Here is a 22,177-nt window from a genome sequence, read left to right on the forward strand (position 1 = left end):
ACAACTAGGCTACAGGTCAAATCTGCTCCCAAAACAGCCCTAAATTTATTCTAGCAGAAAGACCAGATGAATTCATTTACACTTCTAGACCTCAATTCTTTCATCCTTGCAACTGACCTGTAATTGTTACCTTCTTAGAACTACTACAGAAGATGTAAAAAACCCCCAAATTACAGCTTCTAGCCACAGTAAGTGTTTCATAATCTCTACCACGTGTCATTTTGCTTTCTGGAACAAACTTCTTAAATGTAAGGTCATCATAGTCATCAGACAGTCACCAAACAGCATAGGTATTTGCCACTTATTTAGTTTGCCAAGATTCAAATGGTCATCATTACACATTTGTCTCTCTGCGTAAGTCCTTCTCTGTGCAGGTGCATGATGAAATATTGACCATGAAAAGCTTGGAAAGGATAAAATGATGCAGCCAGAATCAGGGTCCCTAAAGCAGAAGGCTCAACGTTGAACATTTAAAGGACAACATTGCCTTTTTTTCTGTTTGAACCCTACCTACTTATGAGCCTGCAATTACAGACAGCTCGAGGATGTCTACCAGTTCCCTTCCATGGTTTACACTACTTTTCGGTAACACGTGGTGCACTTCACCCTGCAGTGTTCTGGTCATTCCGGGCAGCACCCACCGCCTCCCTCGCCAGGACCCACGTCAGAGCATTCCCAGAATACACACACAGCTGGGTGACCTTCCCCCTGTCCTCAACATGCCTTATCTAATGGAACTGAAGAGATGTCAGCACCTTACAGTGTCTCTGAATACAAAGTCCTACACTGTGTTTGAATATAACACCACAAAATGCTGCCACTACTTTACACCTCTCCTCTGAGGCCTCAAGAAGTAATGCTTGCAACAGAGTATCACAAAGATTCCATACACAATCTTTTGAAAATAAATTTGCAGAAAATCGCTCTGCAACAGGAGCAGCTCTGCTTTGCTGCGGCTTTTTTCTGCTTTGACTGTACTGCATCTTTTTCATACTCTCTTCTGCCTGGATGGGTCTTGTCTATGTCTATTCTGCTTTCTACTGCTTAAAGGCCATTTGGATAAATGCCTCCCATTTAAATCCTAACATTCAGCTTTCAAAAGACTCCTCTTTCATGGCAGGTTTAGAAATTCTGCTTAGTGGGCTGCACATCTAGTTACCAGAATGCAGTTATCAAGAATATTCACAAAGCAGAAGAAATCCTTGAGCTGATTCCAGAAAAAAATTTCATTAACCTTCCTTGCAATTTTCCCTAGTACATGGAACATAAACATATTTTGGCTAATATGATTAGCAGTTTTCCATTAGTAACCCAGACGACACTGAGAAATTCTGGACTGTGCCCAAGCACCCGTGGCATATCACAAGATCTGTCTGGGAGATTTTTCTGACCAACAGATTCCAAAATTACAAGCAATTCTCAAGGCAGCTTGAAAATCATCGATGGCAATAAGTGCATTTTAAATGGTCTTTCCAAATCACTGTTTTTACCTACCCATGGCACTAGGAAGGACCTGAAACTCCTCCATTAGTGGGAAGCTCTTAACTTTCCACACCATAGCTGCTGTATCACAGCAAGTCATGTGTCAGAATGAAAATGTTCACTCTTCTGTATGCAGCTGTAGCCACCCATCCACAGCACTACAAACCACTCCACTCTCAGGCTGGCTGGTGGAAGAGCTCCAGGCAGCAGTGTCAGAAAGCTCTTTCTACAGCCAGGTTCAAACTTTGTGCTCTTTGCAATGCCTCCACCAAACCTCTAAACAGAGGAAAATCAAATGTCAGAATAGAGAAGAAAATGCCCAAGTCTGACTTAAATCAAGCAAAAGAAATCTATCACCTACGATCTTGCCACAGACTCCAGTTAATGCATCCTTAAACCAGTTTGCATGCATGCAATTCCCTAGTTTATGTTTGGGGAATTACCACTTACTCCTCAAAGCCAGGCAGCTGCCAGAACTGGTTTTAAGAGCCACAACTAAAGGAGGTGGCTGGGGCCTTAGAGGCCTATTAGCCTAACCTGAACATCAGGGCAAGTCATCCAGTGCATGAGAAAAGCAGAACCCTACACACTAATCTTTGTCCAGGATCAGAGTAACCTGACATTTGTTTCATTCACCACAGTCCTCCCACTTGCCTCACTGGAAGGTTACACCAGCACGGAAGTAGAGCTACAGGTGGTGAATCTGTCCCCTATTTTGGCAAGAGGAATAACATATTAGTCATATGAAAAGGACAGTTCTGAACAGTTTGCTAGCATCTCTCCTTTGTATTTCATCAAAAGACACTTAAAATGTGCATATTGCACACAGCAGTGGTGCACAGCTTCTAACCCCCAGTTGTTTTTTGTCTCCAATCCCACAGCACCGACTTAGCACTTGGCAAGTGAACAGGTCTGGGGAGAGGGGGGTTAACCTGACATGCTCATGAACTAAAGCTTTAAGAAATCTACTCAATGCATTTACCCAGCGATAAACATGTGGAAGAAAAGCTCCTTTTGCTATGGACAACATTTGCACTTATTTTGCGGAATAGTTTGAAAACAGTTTCAAATGCCAACAAGCAAATGAAGCAATGAATAAAGTAAAACATCTTTCTTTAATGTTTCCCATGCAATATGTGGGATGCTTTTATCATGAAGCTGAACAGCACCAATGCCAATGGTATTTTTAGCATTTAGCATTTTAGGTTTTCCCAGCATTTACTCATAGCTGTTTCACTAGCAACTGGAGTAGATGATATTTGAGCCATTTGTCCTGAAATGCTTCATGGACTAGTTGTGAAGGACATTTGGAGTATAAGTTTTGGGATCATGCCAGTCACCCATGATTTGCTGATATCACCTGTGGTGTTGATGATGACTGCCAGACCATTGTGCTGCATTAACATCACACAGACTGCGTTATCTCTTATCTCTTGCTCAAGTGATTTACGAGATCTTCTTAGGGCACATATGTATGAAACCTTCTGCACAGCTTTAGGTACACCAAGGAAGATTCTTAGAGGATAGGAACAAGAAACATAAATCTGAGTAGGATTTCTTCTCCCCTTGCCTCTTTCAAATGTTAATACAGCTGGTCTGTTTGTCCCTTAACTTTCCCTGCCTCTACTAACGTTTATTTACACCATCACTCTGCCAAAAAAAAACCCCACACATAAACCTTCTTCTATGCATATTCATGATAGCCACACCTACTCTAGATTGATGAAGAAGTTTGTTTTTAATTTATCTTGATTTTTACACTCATAATGTGTGAAAAATAAAATCAATTGAGGTCCAAGCCACCAGCAGCTTTGCTTTTCTCCATGCCAAGGTGACAGCATGGTTCACAAAGAGAAAGGTTCTACCCAGACAGATTGCTTGGTCTAAAGTCTTTCTAAGTCTAGAAGAGAATCCAGAGACGCCTTGAAAATGTTTTAGTGCTTCACTCTAATCAAATGCTATTTTTCCTTCCCCCACCACCACCCCAAGCAGGACATTTTAAAGTCTTCCTTTACACACATTTATACTCTCTGGTCAATAAAGAAAATAAAAGCTGCTGAAATGCTCCTACATGCCTGATACAATAAGATAAACCTAAAATACCGTGGGCCACTAAAACACAGGTAAACACCCAGCAATGAAGATTTCCACAGGAATCTCAACTCAATCTGCTCTGTAGTGCCATCCCCTTCCCAATAGGATGCCCTTCCGAAGGTGGAGTTGGCTACTTTAATCCACACAGCTAATAACCTTTTTTCCTCCTACCAGGTAAATAAAAAAAACCAGGACATTTGTCATTTTCACTGCTTATTTTGCCAAAAGATAAAAAGTAGAATCCATCAGGAAGGGAATGACCATCAAGAGAAGAAAAGAGAACTTTGCATTGCCTTTTGTTCAGAAACTCCTAGCATAGGAGTATCATCTACTGCTTATTTCTTAAGCATGTGAAATGGGAACCAAAGGAACAGAGCTAATACACCTGAAATTTTAGCCACTGTATTAAAACTGACTACATCATTCTCAGAATGACTCAAAAACTAAGGGAAATAACAACAACAGACTGATTTTCAAAGATGCCCACACTGCACCCAGTGATGGTGGTGCTCAGGGCCATTTACCTACCCTAGGCTGCACAATGCCCTGCTGCAGCCACACAGCTCAGCCCAGGAGCTAACGTGCTCATCTCTGTACAAAACTGCTATTTCACAATAAAAGTAGCAGAAAGTTCCTGAAGGCCTCAATTATTTTCCAGAGGAGTATTTAGGCTGCTAAATCATTCAGGCACTTTCAAAAGATTTTCTCAAGTTTGCAAATCTAATTGCTCATCTAAGCTTAATTCAGCTCAATTTTAAAAATCAGCTAAATTGGTGCTAATGCTGATGACACTAAAAATGCTCTTAAATTCATTTAAGGTTAATTTGGTAATTTACCAACATAAAGGTTAAGCTGACTGAACGTATTTTTTTATATAGAATTTTACAGAATTTGATTGGCTTGGCTATAATAGTAGAAAAATAGTTTATTTAAACTTCTCTAATACTGACAAACTCATAACTTTACCTCATGCAATACTTCCTAGATTTAAAAAAAAGCCATAGAGGAAAATGACACCAATAAATACAGGTTTTGTTCTAGCACAGTTATTTGAAATTTTCAGGATATTTAGTAAAGCAATCACCAGTAGGGAAAAAGCATTCTTGTTTCCCCAACTTAAATCATCTTTCTTGTAAGGAGTAACCCTCTTGTATAGAAATGTTGCTGTGAATAGGTCTAGACTTTACACAGCCATGGGTCACTAATTTAATTAGATTTCAAAGCAACCATTCTACCTTTACACTGAATACAATACTTCCTGTACCCTCCCTCATACTAAAAGGAATAAAACAATCCCCCAGAGGTTTACACCTCAATGCATGAGGAAACAACAACAAAGTGTACACACAATACCTTGCGTTACAGATGGGGTTTATATTATTCAAGTTATTAGGAAAACCTTAACTACCTGCTAAGTTGGTATTTTTAGCAAGGAGAACAGAAGCTTTTCTCCTTTCTGGTGAGGCAGGATTCTGTTTGACCTGCTTTCCTCAGAAAATGACTGCCATCAGCCAACCTCAACAACTTCCCCTCCTAAATATGAGCTTTTGCACATACTAAGAACATAAAACAAGCTTCTCTGTTTGAATAAAATAAATTTCAAAAGTGAACTTTACTAGTAACAGTAGAAGTCCTTGCCTTCTATAAGACAATAGAAGGGCTTTTAGGGTTTTTCTTGGGGGGTGAATAGTAGAGTAGAGTTAGGATAGGTGCCCTGTGATGTATCAGCGTTTGGTCTTTTGAGCTTTTCTCCTTCCAAACGAAAATGGGGGCTGCAATTTTCACAGGGTTCTTGTATCACATGTGTTACCATGCATTTCTGACTCCACAAGCTTACTTCTTTCATAATTTTAGTGATCCAAAGCTGCATGGCTTAGTTACCTGAGGAGACTGGGGCTTCACCCTCACTAAAAGCCATGAGGAAACAAGAACAAACCAAGTTCACATTCTCCTCCAGGAGCTCATGTAGCATTTCAAAGAATTACACCAGATAGGAGCTGTTACTGGAAGTGAAAGTACACTAAAACAGTATTATTTGCCTCCAGTTTCACCATCTATGAATGACACGAAAATACCTATTATTTGATACTACCATACTGCCACACATTTGTGCTGTTATTCAGCAACATGCATGCAAAGGAAAAACTTGCTACAACAACTCTATGAACAGTCTACGCAAACAACTTCATTACTGTTAACCACAGTCCAACTTCACACCTTGCTCTCCTGAACAGGATACTAACTGAGCCTTGGTTATGTACTTGTATTTTGTGAGCAGCATTCCTGATCTCTGTATGGCAAATTAACAGAAGTAAAAGGCTAAACACACCACAAGCTATTCCTATAGTGCAGTATTTCTGGAATATAATGGTTACTAGGACACAACACTGCTGATCCACAAATGAACCCGAAATTGAGTCTCTTTACCCTCTTGTGTTTGCTAGTAGTAACGGTAATGATATAAAAGTTTAATATTACAGAATGTATGCAAACGGGTTTCTAAGCATCCATTCCTCTTCCTGATCTCAAGTAATCTTTCTGATCTCATGATAAAACTGCTGGGCCACAATACTAATTTATCATCATATAATGGACATGAAAAGTAAGTTAATTCAAGACATCCAGTAATTTGTTATAAAGTAAGAATTTTAAAGAGAGCTGTTTCACAGCTTCTAGTGAATTTCAATCAGTGAGTTTAGCTCTTTTCAAGTCAGTGCCGTGATGAAAAATCAGACTTTCATGGTATGAAAACTTGAGAAAAAACAAATAGATATTTGAATGTAATTTAAAAATTCCCGGGACAGAGAGCACTGGTGATCCATGAAATGTCTAAACCACAGACCCAAACATATTGCATACTCTCACATGTACATGAAAAGAAAGGGGGTAAATGGCAGTAAACAAACATACAAATGTAAGCTCATTTAAATGTGGTAATAAATAAAAACCACAAGGGCAAAACTGCACCCCAAACGCTAGAAAGCAAATATCAAAAAGTGAAAGCAGTTTAGTGGGGGAAAAAAAGATCACAGGAAGGAACAACAATAATGAAAAATGGATGTGAAAAGAAACTGAATTATATATTTTCAAAGGCACCATTCTTTTCTAGTCACAGAAGACAGACATTCATTTCATTGCAAGAAGTTAAAGTGAAAACACAGGAAGGCACAGCTAAGTGGAACTAAGGGGTTAACAGAAGTTTGGCATCGGGGTCCCTAGCCTCATTAGGAACACAGTATATAAAAAACAATTATTATGTTATTTTCTCAATTATGGTCACTTCTGCTTTACAAAGTGGTAAGTTATAAGAGCAAGTGCTGATGTGACCTTAGTATTAATGAGTAGGAAAGAGCTCTCATCCAGTTAGAGGGAAATATCCCTTGGCACCAGGATACAACAAGGAAAAAGGGAGACTATACAAGGGGTCAGAGAGACAATCCAGCACTGTGTAATTCCCAAAGAAAGTATTATCTTGAGACATTTGAGGATTCCCCCAAACACCAGCACTGGGGACCTGAGGCACATGCACACAGAGCCCCTCGATACTCAAGAGAGCTGTAGCTGGGACTAGAGAAATTGTCAGAGCTGTGATGCCAGTGCTGGAATCAGAGCTGTGGGATTGAACAGGAAGATGAAAGCTATTTGTGGCATATCCCTCCTTTTACCTTCTTCTACACCACAGCACTGTGCCTGAACAGCACCAGCTCAAAACCCCACTTGCCACATGAGCAGATGCCTGGCTACATCTATCTACAATAGTGGCAAACACAATTTTACTGCCTTTTCTTATTCTTTTTTAAACCACAGAGCTGCTTTATCTCCAGCCTAGCATAAATTCACATGGAGAGGGCTGACTAACTTGAACTGACTGCAGACAAGTTGGTACAGGCATTTCTGAGTAGCACAGACTAGGCAGGACCACCAGAGAGAGATGAGCCGGGTAGCAAATTCTAATTTATTCACAACACATGGAAGAATGTGTCAGCAAAGACTCTCAAAGTGAAGCACATTAATTAGTTAAGCCTACTCAAGTTTTGTGGCTATTTTAAAATTAATAGGGTTGAGTAAACTAGGGCAAGCAGACAAAAAGGCCCACATCCTCAAAAGCACATTGTGGGTATGCTGAGAATTGTCTTTGTTGATCTGGATCTAAATGGATTTCAAGGTCTAATAATGAATCAATGAGTTGAATACTGTTTCCGAGATTCCTATCTCTCTTTGATTAGGCTCTTATAATAACGTGGGATTCAAGGAGTGTCTTGCACTGCACTGTATTAGACCAGAGCTGGTATTAAAGAACTTTCAAACTGTGAAATTATGTGAATGTTGACTCATCACAGCACGAACCATAAAGCTGAATACTACTGTTGTCTTTTCTACATCCCCATATAACCACATGCAAATTACAGCCAGAACAGTAAAAGCAAAATAACAGAGCATGGTGGGCGTCAATCTTCTTTGGTATGTATTTATAGGAGATGGATTAAGCACTTTACAGTTAGCAAGAAATTTGTGATGAAAAGAGGAATACTTTTGCCTCCCAAACATTCAATAATATATAAAAGTGAACATACCTGTTCCTTCATTGCTCTTTTTTTCAGACTGTGCCACTTGTATCACTTCAGCAGCAGCATCCCTTACTACCAAATCTTCATTCTGCAGCAGTAGAACCACACATTTCCACAGACCAAGGGTATCAGACAGTCCTATATTTATTTGTGGAGAAAAATTAGAGTTCTATTTTTTATAAGCATTCAAGTAAGTTAGAGTGTTTTGTTTCCAACACCTAAACACAACACGAGCAGTTAAACACTGAAAGGCATTGGCAAACCACTGGGAAAAAGACTGGCAACATGATCAAAGTATTTTCAGCATGTGTGAACCTTATCTAGGCGGCAGACCCAGCTTGGTTTAAACAGTGGGCAAAGATAAGAGAATGGGCCTTTCTATCTGGGTTCAACTTTAGTTGCGAGTGCTCTCAATTTTCTACAATTTCTAGGAGTGTAGAATTCCTGTTAGGCAACGTCAAAAATATTGTGGCTAGAGACTGACCAACACACTCTGATCATGGATTTGCTGTTGCAATCTGCTTGGAGCAGAGGCTGTCAAAACAAGCTTCCTTCAGATACAGCCAGTAGTGCTGGACACAAATGCCATTCTCTGCTGGAAACAGCAGATGATCCCACCTCTCAGGGATCTACCCATGACCTCCTTGTCCCCACATCCACCTGACCCCACCACTCCCCAACATGCCCTGCTAGCCTTACACCCACTATCTGCTGGAAACAAGTTTAATCCATGGGGTAATTACATGTACACAGTTAAGACTAATCGGAGAGAAATGACCAAGAGGGAGGTGCTCATCTGGTAACGCCCAAGGAGGAGCAGCACATATGCCAGTGGCAATTCATACCTCACATGTCACACTCCCCTTGCAAACCCTTTGGCCATTTAGTGCTGCCACACCATGGATGACCAGCTCAAGTCACAAGGCTGTACTCGTAGTTTGCTGGCGTATTTTTCAGCTGACTTTTCAGGTCTTGTTGAACATCCTGATTAAAGGAATCACCTGGAAGGTCACTTCTAGATGCAGCCAGCTGCTAGATATTACTTTCTGATGACCACAGACAACAACAGTTGTGTTTCATCACTGTGCTGGTTTTCTTCTACCATGTTTTTGGCAGGTCTATCAGAGATTTGTATTACAAGGCTATCCAGACTTTATTTCACTGCTTGGCCAAAGTAAAGTGCTCAAGGCTTTACTACACATAGAGAAGAAGCATTCCTGTATTACCTGTAAGTTCCCTATGTAGCAATGGCATGAAGCATAATTATTTCAGAAAGAAGTTACTTTTTTCCCAGCAAGACACACTCAATCATCTTATACTGGTACAACTAGAGCAGAATAATTATTCCCTTATAGATTCAATGGCCAGCTTTCCCACCTAGACAAGTTTATACTGTATCTCCAGAAGCAGTAGAAGTCTGCAAACAGAATTTGCATAAAGACTTTTTCTGAACCCTCAAGCAACTTGATGAAGAGTTGATGGGGTGACCCAGAACATACAGACTGCCATTCACCCTCTCCCTCTTATAAGCATAATAATGGAAGCTCTTGGGAATAACTGCAACTCCATTTCATACAACCACAGTTAACTTCTACGTTTTACTATACGTGGTCAAGCAAGATGATGCAGACACAAGGCATAGAAGTCAAAGCTGTTTACATGCACACAACCCCTTTTAAGGGAATTTTTCTGGGTTTGTATCACTACAGCTAATCACCAGATCATGTCCTTGAATTGACAAACTCCTCACTCCAGTATTGACAGTTTCACAATTGTGAAGATCCCCAGATTGACAATTTTAGGTACTATGGAGGGTCAACTCTGCATCTTTCTTGCCCTGGATCAATTTTCAGAGCAAAGAGCAAATTCAGATGGTTTGACCCACTGAGGCCTTCAGGCTCTATTTTCTGGGCTGTTTGGCAGCATTTATTTTTGTTTGCTTGTCTGTTTTCATTTGTTTTGTGAGGATTTTATACAGAATACAAACTGCTGCTGTTTTTTATTTCAGACCTTCACATCTGCCTGACTGGAAAACATGGAAATCAGTAACTGTTTTGACAAGATCAAAGAGGAAACTGTTCTCCATCATCTATGGACCACATCCAAATAACAACAGATGAGAAACACAGCATCTGGGAGTTCTTTATTCCAATACCTCCACTGTCTTCATTTGACATAAAATGGTAATAATGTCTGTCCCATGAAGAGCTTTATCTAGATGGTGGAGATCAAGATTTCCAGAGTTGATACTATGAACACTTAATAGTGCAATGTCTACCTCATATAACAGATTTAGCTCTGTTAAATGTTACTAATACCTCTCAAAAGACACATCTCAAAATAATAGCTCACTTTTTACAACACCACTAGCTTCAGGTAAAGAAATACTGTTCTTCTTGTATAATAGAAATTTGTTATCCAGTCCGTATAGATGGACTTAAGCTACTTAAACTAAAAACATTTCTATAACTACACTGAAATAAAGTATCACAGGAGTTAAAACTACCTAAAATTGTCTGTCTTGTTCAGGATGCAAACTAATTTCTTTACCATCTATTACTACCTATTGTTGTGTATCTTCTGGCCCTCTGGTCACAAAATCCCCCCATTCTCTATCCACAGAACCCAGGGGGAAAATAAAAGCTAAAAGAAAAACCCCATCTATTCTGTAGAACAAACCAGAGAGTTTCATTTGCCTCTCAATCAGTAATGTACTGTTGAGTAAGGCTGTGTAGGTTTTGTTTGTTCTCTTTCTTTGTTTCATAAAGAGACATTTTTAAATTTTTTTTTCATTACACCTGGGAGATACAATGTGATCCAATTATTAGTCATTCTTATAGTAGAACGTCTCTCATTTCTAGACTGAAACTCTTCACTTCAACATCCAGCCAGCACAGCTCTGTTACACTCCCAGGATTAAACTAAAAGAATGTCCACCTCACCAATACAGAAAGATTCAAGTCAGAGAACAACCAAGAGCCAATAATCCTGTACAGCAATGTAAAGTGGCCTGGAGACACAAAACCATCTCATGTCCCTCTTCTGCAGTTATTTCAAGAGGCTGTGCACATGTGCTTTTTCTACCAGAATTTAAGTAAGTCTACATGTTTAGTAATTCAATCCTATTAAAATTTTTAGAAAACCCTTTTTGGTGTAATTATGTGTTTTGACTGTGGGTACACGTACAATACACTGGAAATCATGCATTAATTCATCTAGAAAGATCCAGAAAATTATTGTTCAAGCTACTTACCAAGAATGAGCTTCTCACTGATCAGAAGGAATGATGCTATACTCTTAAGAACTTCAGCAGCTGCTAACAGCATCTCAGTCTCTTGCTCATCTCCACAAAAAGACACTATCAGCTGAACCCATTTTTTCAAGACTTCCTCTGAAATCTGAAGGCAGAGAACATGTCAGAAGTGTGCTGTACAAGCTGGTGTTATGTCTTACCATCACACATTAAACTATAGCCTGCCAAAGGGATACTGCTGATTAGTAACTGTGAAGTTTCTTCCAAGATGGTAAATCCCACATGAACACTTAGTAAGTGGGGTGATTTTCTTTTAGTCAAAGCAGCATCCACAGGCAAGTGTCTCACTCTGTCCCTCCCCACCAGACTCACCAATGACCACACAAGTCAAAGCATATCTTTGTGTCCTCAGTTCTTCTAAACATGCAAGCCAAAGACAAATATGCTGGTCCTTTGTTAAATTTCAGACAGTTTCTCTCTGCCCATCTCTCAGCCTGTTGAGGTCCCTCTGAAGGGCTGCACAGTCCTCAGGTATTGGCTACTCCTCCCAGCTCTGTGTCACCAACAAACTTGCTGAGGAGGTTTCTGTCCCTTCAACCAAGACACTGATGAGTAAGTTAAACAATATGGAGCCCAGTATTGAAGCTTGGGGACACCAGAAGGGACAGATCAGCTAGACCCTGTGCCACTGATTACAACCCTCTGGGATGTGCCATTCAGCCAGTTCTCAATTCACCTCATTAAGGCAGGAATAAATGAAACCTCAGTTGTATTCTGCCCATTCTGCCTGGTACAGGGCTATGGACCTGCACTGCACAAAGGGACAGAGCCAGAGCGTGTCTAACAGATTCTTTAACAGCTGAAAACAAAAAATAAAAATCTCCCAGGATGTTACAATTACTCAAATTTCAGGCAGACACATGGACAGACTATCTAGAAAGACAGAACCTAAGTTTTACCTTATGGAAGAGAAAGTCCCTTCCACAGATGCAAATACTGAATGCAAGCCCAAAGAAAGAATTTAGATGGAAAATTGATGTACTTGGTCTTTCCCAAAGCAGAAAGCTCTCTCTGCAGGTATATCTTAGATCTCCCATGATTTATATGCTTATTAGAGAAAGCTGTTTTAGCATTCCTAGTTAAGATTGTTACAGCATTTTTCATTAATTCATTTTTGTTATATTAAACTTGAAGCCCTTGCACTGTGTCTTCCCTTTAACAAACAGGTTTAACATCCTAATTCATGTTCTTCAATTCTTGTGTGAAAATCTGATTTTATTTTTTCATAATGAGACAAGGTTATTAGGATACAACAAGAATCCCTCCTGCTGCTCATTCTCTGAAAAAAAAAGCTATGTAAGGAAAAAAAAAATCTTTCTTTTGAAACACATCATGAGAGTTTTGTTTATTTTAAAATATCCATTAAGTGTGTTTTGCGTCTTTGAAAATATTTTTTTAAAATGTCTAGCGCTAAAGTCACCTTTGCACTGCTCTACACATACATATGTGACATCACAGACTGACAATTTAAAATCAAAAGAAATCTGAGCTGGCTGGGAACTGCACCCAACCACTGCTTCAGCTCCGTGCCTTCCCACCCGACGTGCTCTCCTGTGGGCTCTCCAAAAATCAAGAAACCACAACAAAGTTGCACTTCAGTAAATGGGCTAGATTCAGAACAAGCATTAAACACCACAGGCATTTCCCTTTCCACATTACAGTGACCATTTTGGATGAGCTCAGAAGCTGAAATTACTCCATCAGAAATATTTACTTATGTAGTTAAGTTGAAATGACTTTGAGAGGGATGTACTGAGATGATATTCATGGCTGATTCCATTTCAGAACACGGCAGTGTATTCAGAGAGGAAAACAAAATATCAAAAAGGGTGCAAGGGCACAGGAAAACATGAGCTTGGGGCTTGGATCTAAAAGAAGCCACATTACTGCAATCACCAAAAATGCCAGAATTACAAAACTGTTAAGCAGCTCCATTTCCCTTACCTGCTGATGGTTCTGCAAAAGGTGGATAATCAACTTGGAGGCAAATTTGAGAGCTATGGTTTGACTTTCAGTGCTGAGAAAACAAGGCAAAGGACATATCAAAAAAACAGAGCTATTTATGTCACCATTTCATCTCTAGAAGAAAACCAGCCAGCTCTTAATTATTTCTGATTATCACCAATGGATATTTTTCAAGCTGAGCACTTGGGAGTTTTTACATTAAGAGATATAGATGCTAAGTTTTCAGCTGATATGCAAACAAAACATGCCCTTACTTTCACTTCTCTAATGTTTATTTTCTATTTACATACTTCTCATAGAAGAGCACATTTGCAAATGGAACCCAAGTCAAACAAACCAGACATTATTTTAAATTATAAACAAAAGCATCTTTTCAAGCTGGTGTTTAGCTGCAGGAATATTTCTTCTACAGCTGCTAGAAATGCTCCTAGTGCAGAATATGCCTACTGCCAGCTTCAAAGCCTCCCTGCTGCCTAGCAGGGTCTAAGGACATAGCTCTTGGCACTGTGGCTTCTGAAGGCTAGTCCCACCATGGGAAATGGCAATACCTGAGCAGTAAGGCCTGCTGTTTCAGCCATTTCCCTCTAACAGAACCAGTCAGTGTCATTTTACCACCAGTATCTTACTTCATCCCAGAAATGACCACCTCCTGTCATAATCATTTGAACTTAAAAATTTAGTGCAAATCAGCTGCAAATGTGCAGAGCTATAAAATGATATTCTAAACTCTATACTCTCAGTACTCAACGTCAGTAACACTGGAGTGCAATGTTTACATGGCTTAACAAACTATCAGAAACAGGACGTCATACCCTTAGAGCCTGGACACTGTAAGCCTGTTTGTCCATTCCATTATGAAGGGATGGACACAGCTTCTAATTCAGTAGGAACTACAAACTGGCTCCAGATTTTCAGTGCTTTCTGCTGACTTTACAGTCTGCATAAGGAGTGTAAGCCAAAAGGATTAGGATAAACCATTTCTACCAATCCAACAAGTTAAATGAGATCTGTCATTCTTTCTACAAACCATCTGCCCACAAACCAGGACAGGATGGATGGCAGATTCCCAGCAAATGAGTGTATGGTTGGATCATTAATTATAATTGTTAATTCTATGTTAAACTGTGTGTTTGCCAGTTACCATTCAGGAAGAACTGTCCTCACTGGCTATCATCAGACAGCCAGAGTAACTTCTTCTTTCAGGAAGTGCACTACTGGACATTTACAGGGTGTTAGTATGACCTCTGGGCCTTTTTAATAATTCACATCCACATCAAACTTCTCTGGAAACTTCTCAAGAACCCTCTTTATTCAAATAAACCACACTCACTTTTCTGAAACATGGATTTTTAAATCAAAGGACAGACCCAAACCAATATATTAATGTCCAACACTGAAAGTTTTAAAAATGTAAGTATTTCAACATGCATGACAGACCATACCTGTTGGAGATGTCTGCAAGGTTTAAACTCCAGGTTAAGAGCTCATTTGGATTCATTTTTATAGAGCACTCAGTCTTTGGAAGCACATTTCTGAAATCCATATTATAAAGAATTTCCAGCACCTGCAGACACAATTCACAAACGAAGAATTTACAGACAGGCTCAACAGGAATGTGCACATTTGAGATCAATAAAACACTGACTTAAGCCTCATTCCAAGAACACAAAGATTCTCTCTGGACAGTTCTAAGAAGGCAAAGAGGAAGTTCTTGCTTTTACACAAGAACATCTGTTACGAAATTATTGCACAGCTCCTGTTCAATGTAAAAAAAACCCAGCTACTCACCTACTATTTAGAAAACCTTAATGCATGTTTGAAATATACCTTTTAAAATTACAAATATAACACAGAAATTAAAAATGTAATTTACAAAAAACATACAAAAAGTCAATAAAGAACCACCCTCTTACCTTGCAAAAACACTGGGGATTTGTTTCCTTCAGAGCCATTGTGAGAAGAGTGTCTTCCAAATCAGTAAGTAAACACAATACACCTTCTCTTCTTTCTGCATTCTGCTTGGAATTTCTTTGTTTCAGCCACAGCAGTATTGTTTCCAAGGCCAGCAGACGTACTTCATGGAACTCACAGAGAAGGAGATGAGCTACTGACAATGAAGGCTTGGCCATTTTCTTTGCAACAGCTGAACCACTGCTCTGGATGTCAGGAGCTGCAGTCACTGACAGCACTGATATTACAAGTTTGGTGATGCTCTGGAGATACTGTATCAGTCCTGGAACTGCTGATGAGTAGGGAATACCAGACACCAGTTCAGATTCTGAAATTACTCTGTTCATCTCTTCCCAAAAGTCAAGCAATTGGATTCCTGGAATGAGAATAACACTTAATGTAAGTGACAAATGGATGATGTTACCATCTGTTCCAGATCATGAAGTTGACAAACATCAGGTATGCAAAATGCATCACAAGGTAAATTCAGGCATGAAATGAAAGTCATAGTCCTCCTTCATTTTAAACTGATGCCAAATTATAAAAAAGTTTTGCTAGCTTTTCACATGTTCCTATTTTAACAGAAATAAACAAGTACACAGAGTTTTCTGAGAACTACAAATTGTTCAACACATGAGTTGAAAGTTTCAAACAACTTAAAAAATACTACAGTGCCTTGCAGATTGCCTGTAATCTTTACCAGTTACATCTGTTGGTATTTCTTTAAATAAAGCTAGTAATACAATATTGCAAACTGTACAAGCCTGCCATTTGTACCATTTCAGAAAGTGATTAACACAAATAAATTATTAAACATATGTAGGAAGGAATGTAGATAGTTAGCTCTAAAATCAGAGACTAGACTGGATAAAGAGCTGTCTGTCTGCCTACTCAGCTGCAATTGGAATCAGGAGAAATGATGACAGAGGCCATTCTAATAATATTGAAAATCTCATGCCTTCGTGAGATTTTAGTCAGAAAAAAATACTATTAAGAAGATGCCCCTTCTCAATAAATAGATCTGTACTGTGTGTATTAATCTAAAGAATTTACTGATTAAAAAACCCAGGATCCTTTTCTGTTCTTATTCACTGGGAACATTTAACATAGCTAAGAAAAAAAAAGGAGCTGCACTGTAACCCCTCTTATGTATCAGCATAGGAACTGTGACATTTCAGCCATTTACACAGGTGCAATGCTGTCCACATGGCCCAGCACAGCCTGAGAACCTTCTTTAGTGCTTGGCTACCTCCTGGAGTGAACAAAGAGGCTACTGCCATCTGTGATACCAGAGGGATTCAGGCTTTAGCAGAGTTGGCAGTGTAGACTGAAATGAAAGAAAAATTATCAGTGGTCCTATCTCACACCGACATAGACGGAAATACTCCTGCGCCTTGAGTTCAACCTTCTTCTCCATCATCAGCAGGAATGAACCACTTATAATATTGAAACCAAGGATTTTTGCCCAGTTCAGTGTCTGTAGAGCTTGTACTGCAAGAAAAGGAACATGCTATACCCCACAAAATTCATATGGAAGTAGGGGAAAATCTCAAAAGAACAGAGAACAACAGTGCCACTGGTACTAGCAGATGTTGGAAGTTTAGAGGCTTTTAAATGTAAAAATGAGCTAAAGGTAAATACAAAGATTAAAAAAAGATTTCTTCAGTATCTGCAAGAAGACAATTCATTGCCATATAACTTTGCTATTTATAATTAAACACTGAGCACTGCTAAAAGCCTGTGCAAATAGTCCTACTAAATTCCAGAATTTGACATGAAGCCACAGCACAAATATAGATTCATTTTGCTGCCCATGAAGACATTTCCCTAAGCCTTCTATTTACAGTTAAATATCCTGCCCTTTCATATTCAGATTCTTCCAAAGCCATCTTAATTTGTTTGACATTTACACAGAAACTTGACATGGTTGTACCCTGTCTAGCACATAAGGCAGAACCATTTCTGAGTAATTCTGGACACGCTTCAAAGAAATCTAGTATTTGTAAAAAAAATTTCAGACATATTGTCCAACCATTAGTTCTGTCATTCACATTTTTGCTACAGTTTCTTTTCCGAAGGGGCTTGACGCAGTCAAAGGAACTCCAGTATCAGTGCAATGTCCTCTGACAGCATTATCCTCTACGTGACACAGCTGACCTCCGTCTCACAACAATGCAAACTTGTATATTTTATTTGCTACATTTCCAAAGCCCCTCCAAACACACTGGTTTTACACACTGGCATCACAGCATAAACTAGATTAATGCCCATGTCACACGACATGTACTATCCAACTGCCAGAATTCCTTAATTTCTGAACTGTCTGGTTGCCTTGGAGAGGGATTAGGCCTTCGTCTCAGTTATTACACAGCCTGACTCCACAGACAGCAGTTTAACAACAGAAATAATCCCAGGCAGCTGAAAGAAAAAGGTTCAAGGTCAAACGTCTCAGTTCAAGAAGAGAAACAGCTTCAGTTTCGGAGCACTGCACCCTCTCAGGTTCCTACCTGCTCTGCTCCTCAGCTGCCTTTCAGCAACACACACATCAACTGGCTCAGCTCTTCAAGCCCAGTGGGTATTTGTAAGTACATTTGCAAGAGAGATGCTTTTATTTCCTGTCCATGTTGCTTGACATTGAGGTATGGCTACATGCATGCAGTAATAGGATATCTGACAGGATGGGAGGGTCAGAGCTCCAGAGCAGGAAAAGGGAGAGTACTATTAGGTGGACACAGAGTGAGAGGGAAAAACATTACAGGAAGGGGGGGACAGTATCTTTCATTTTGTTGGTGTCAATGCTGCCAACTTTGCCAAAGCCTGCAAGCCAACATCAGAGAGAGTGATGACCCTTCCAGGGACTCTGGGAGCTGGCCATGCACTGACCTTCCAACTCAGCAAACTTTCATTTCTATTTTGCAAGGCCAGCACAACTTCTCTTTATGTCTTCATCTGGAAAGGGGAAAACTACTTTCATATAAAAAACATAGTGAAGCTACTCACTCTCAGAACTCCTACTTTGCAGAGGCTGTGATACAAGAGGCTTTGGTAACAGATCCTCTTTTTGTGTATGTATCAAATACTTCTGCTTTGGAAACCTTCTGGATGACTTCTTTTTTCCCATGCAATTGTGAAAGACTGGATACTGTGGCTCATCTATTTTACAGAAAGTCTCTTTAAAACTGGATGTCTCAATGGCAAAGCTGTCAGCAAAATAAGACTGTCTGCATATTTGCTTAGCCTCAGCACACCAGAAAGCAAATCCTTCTGCATTCATCTTGTGCTCCACATGCTCTCCAACACTCTTTTTTCACACAAATATGTACAAAAGGAAAGAATGCCCCTGTCTTATTACAATGCAGTGGAAATATTCCTGCTTTCAACTTCATCCCTAAGAAATCTTTCCAGGCTTTCATGTAAATGTTTTCTCATCTGCTTAGCTTTAAGTAAACTCTTTCCTTTGGCTTACATCAAAATATGCAACTAAACCAGAAAACCACACTGGTTCCCAAAGTAAATGTCAGCCCTTGTTGTTAAGATACAGTAATGACATACTTTTATTTACAAACAAACATCACTGTACAGTCTGAATGACCAGCTGCTGTGAGAAGGAAGAATAAATTTTGGCTGACCAAAGAAGGGTCCTGGCAAACAGCAGTCTTTCCACGATGCTGACAGATGCAAAAGAGACCCCAAGAATTAAGTGGATTTAATTTTATTTTCCCCCCTTAAGGATTGCTTTATTTGTGGGACAGGAAGAATTTCAGCCTGCTTCTAGTACAGGAGACATCTTACACAACTCCTTGGCTCTCCCTCAACACCCGACACAAACATCCTCAATCCCTTTGCATCCCCTACATAGATATATGCATTTATCATCTATGTCCCATCATCTAGGTTTGAGGGGCTGTTTTTTAATCCTGTTTGCAGTCAACTGATGTTCAGTCAGGTATATGAACTAAAATGGTCTTTCACCATCTGAAAATAAAGAGGAAAGGAAGAGGAGCAGAATGGAATTAGCAGACTGGATGAATCTTCCATTACAAACCCCTTCACAGCTTAGCAGCTCCCAAACCTGTGCCCTGCCTGTCTCTTCTGCTCTTCCCTGCAGTGCCAGGCAGGACCAATTCCAGTCTGTTCCCAGAGTAAGTAGATACATAGAGGAAGGACAGAAAAACATCCCTGCTCAAGGAGTAACAAACCGTCAGCTGATGGACAGTTCAGCTGATCTTTCATCTCAGATACTACAGTGTGTTCAAAAGTGAGAGAAGGAACCTGAATTCCTTCCATATCTAAATCTACACTTGCTTCACCTCCTTAAAGGGCTGATACATTCCTGTAGGATTTGTTAATTTCACAGTGATTATCTAGGCTACACTGCCAAGTGGACACCTCTCCCAGTCATCAGGTATATACTGAGTGAGGAGCTTCCTTCTGCACATGAGATCAGCATACAGAGGTATGTACTTGCACACTTGTAGGTAAATATTGAGATTAAACCCTGTAGCAGGCCCTTGAGCATCCAAACCATGTACAATGTTCCTATGAGAGGCTCCAGAAAAAAGGGAACAAAGCAGGGCAAAATGGGAATATTATGTTTTAGAAAACTTACTGACATTCTGGAAAGGCAGACAAAGATTGTAAGAGCAGCAATAAAATGCTGTTGTGCCTGCAGTACAATGTTATGGGAAGGGAGTTCAAGCATCAAAAATCTGGATATTCATCATCATTCACCAAGACCTGCAAGAAAGTGCAATTTTTTTATGAACTGAGGTTAAAATCCTTATGCACTCCCAAACTACCATCCCTGGACATCTGAAGAGATCATACAAATAGAGAGTAGGCTGAGAGGTAATCAGTGCCAAGAAGAGATTTTCCTCAACAAATACTAAGGAAAAGTATTTTCTTTTGTATTTTTCCTTTTTATTAAAAGTGGATTAGGCAAAGTCACTGCTAAATGGAAAAAAAACCCCACAAAGAGAACAGAAAAGTCTGTTTCATTACACTGCCATACTAAGGTGACTGTTGATGATCATAAAAAGGGCATATTTTAAGCAGGATGTTTTCTTTTAAAGACATCTGCAACTTCTTCAACATCAGAGACTAAGCATCAAAACTCACAATACAATTCAAAACTGCAAACATGACTGATTAAGAGAATGCACGGCTAATTTATCGTTGAGGACATAAGCATTCCACTGCATTTTGCACAGCATAAGGGAAAGTTTTCCAAAAAAAAAAAAAAAAAGAAGGGAAAAAGAAAAAACATTTTATCTGGATGCCAAGACTGCTGTTTTGCTGTTTTTTCTTATAGCTTCTCTCTGGCCCAGCACTCAGTTTTCCAGTAATCTGCATTCATATAAAATCATAAAACCCGATGAAGACTATGCAAGTCAGTCAGTTGTACACGTTGGAATCCAAAGAGTACCTGATTTCCAAAAGACAAGCAGTCTGTGTCTTGACGTGGACACAGAATTTTAACTGCTAACATTAATAAACATGATCAATTCCACTTTCCCCTACTATCACTTATTTCATGGAACACCTTTCCATATTCCCTGCTCTACACAGCATTCCAGCAGTATCATGTCTACCTTCCACAACTCTCCTCTGTTCACTGTCTCAGCCATTCTAAAAACGCTTTTACTTTCCTCCTCCTCCTCTATCTGTGCCACAAGTTCTGCCTCCAGTGTTTCCTTGACAGTTGCTGGTGTTGCACACATCCATCTCCTTTCTCCAAAAATTTATTCTTTTCAGCCTCAGTCCATTTCTTTTGTTCTTCTGTCTCACAGTAACTTTTGTTCTGTCTTTGGACCACCTCAATATCCCTCCCTTGTTCTGCCTCTGGCATTTTACTGTCCAGGCCACTCCCAATCACTCCCTGTCTCTTGGACCTCCAACAATGCCATCCTTGGCTTCTTCATTCTCCTGTGAGCATTGATTTTGATCACTAAGTAACAAAATGAATTTCCTTTTGACTTGTCTAATTTAGTGTTAGTAGGCACAGTTCATTTAGATGATCCTATAAATATACTTTAAGTCTTTATCTTCCTTGAGTCAAAATAAAAACATTTACCCAGTGCCACAGTCAATATGCCAGCAAATTTGATATAATTTCTGGCATAATAAAAAAAAAACAGCCTTCAATTTGTTAAGAGTGAATTTAAGTTTAAGCTAATTAGACCAAATAACCAAAACATGCACTAACAAGCTGCCAGTGTTCTTATTCACATAACTCTTTAGCTGCACTTCTTAAGGATCTAGGTGAAGAAAGTTGAAGTATAGATAAAATAATCAACCTAGTTATCCCTGTCAAATTTTTACCATTCAAAAACTATCTGGTTTTAAGTTAGCCTGCAGGAAAAACTTGGCTACCATTTAGCTTCTTTCAAAAAGAAGAAAAGATTAAGAAGTATGATACAGGAAAAAAAATGTGGCCACAGCCTTCAAATGCTATTTAAAAGTCCTACAAATCATGTCATTCAGGCAAACATTTAAGAGATTCCTATGTAAAAACCAAATTTTGCTTTCATCACAAAGCATTGCAAAGCATCCATCCAGAAGTTTTGTAACCCATGTTATTTCAACCAACGTATTTTGTAACTTTAATTAATTGTAATTAAAATTTTAATTTTAATTAAAAAGCACAAATATAACTGAGACAATGTAATTTGCACTGTATGTTATTTAAAACAGTATTTTGTTGTATTTGAGAACAAAACCAGCAGACAGTTGAAATAATACCTCAGGTTTCTGCTCACATATACATACATGATCACATATACATACATGTGCAGGGCACAGTATT

At 39.3% G+C, this 22,177-nt stretch overlaps 1 protein-coding gene and 1 long non-coding RNA gene across 4 annotated transcripts in view; one reads left to right on the forward strand and one right to left on the reverse strand.

Moving 5' to 3' along the window:
- THADA (THADA armadillo repeat containing) overlaps positions 1–22,177 on the reverse strand; it is a 217,139-nt gene that overhangs the window by 21,478 nt on the left and 173,484 nt on the right. For all 3 annotated transcript variants that reach the window (XM_085054961.1, XM_085054962.1, XM_085054963.1), the window contains 5 exons: positions 15,336–15,748; positions 14,865–14,986; positions 13,402–13,474; positions 11,398–11,542; positions 8,151–8,282 (listed from right to left, as the gene is read on the reverse strand). In XM_085054961.1, the coding sequence (XP_084911087.1) occupies positions 8,151–8,282; positions 11,398–11,542; positions 13,402–13,474; positions 14,865–14,986; positions 15,336–15,748 (885 nt within the window). The remainder of the gene's footprint in view (positions 1–8,150; positions 8,283–11,397; positions 11,543–13,401; positions 13,475–14,864; positions 14,987–15,335; positions 15,749–22,177) is intronic.
- LOC146439300 (uncharacterized) lies at positions 10,076–11,290 on the forward strand. Its single transcript, XR_014850746.1, has 2 exons — positions 10,076–10,327; positions 11,006–11,290. It is a non-coding gene; the product is annotated as an uncharacterized LOC146439300 (long non-coding RNA).

Source organism: Lichenostomus cassidix, chromosome 3, assembly GCF_008360975.1.
Source record: "Lichenostomus cassidix isolate B80296 chromosome 3, HeHo_3.0, whole genome shotgun sequence".
Classification (NCBI taxonomy): domain Eukaryota; kingdom Metazoa; phylum Chordata; class Aves; order Passeriformes; family Meliphagidae; genus Lichenostomus; species Lichenostomus cassidix.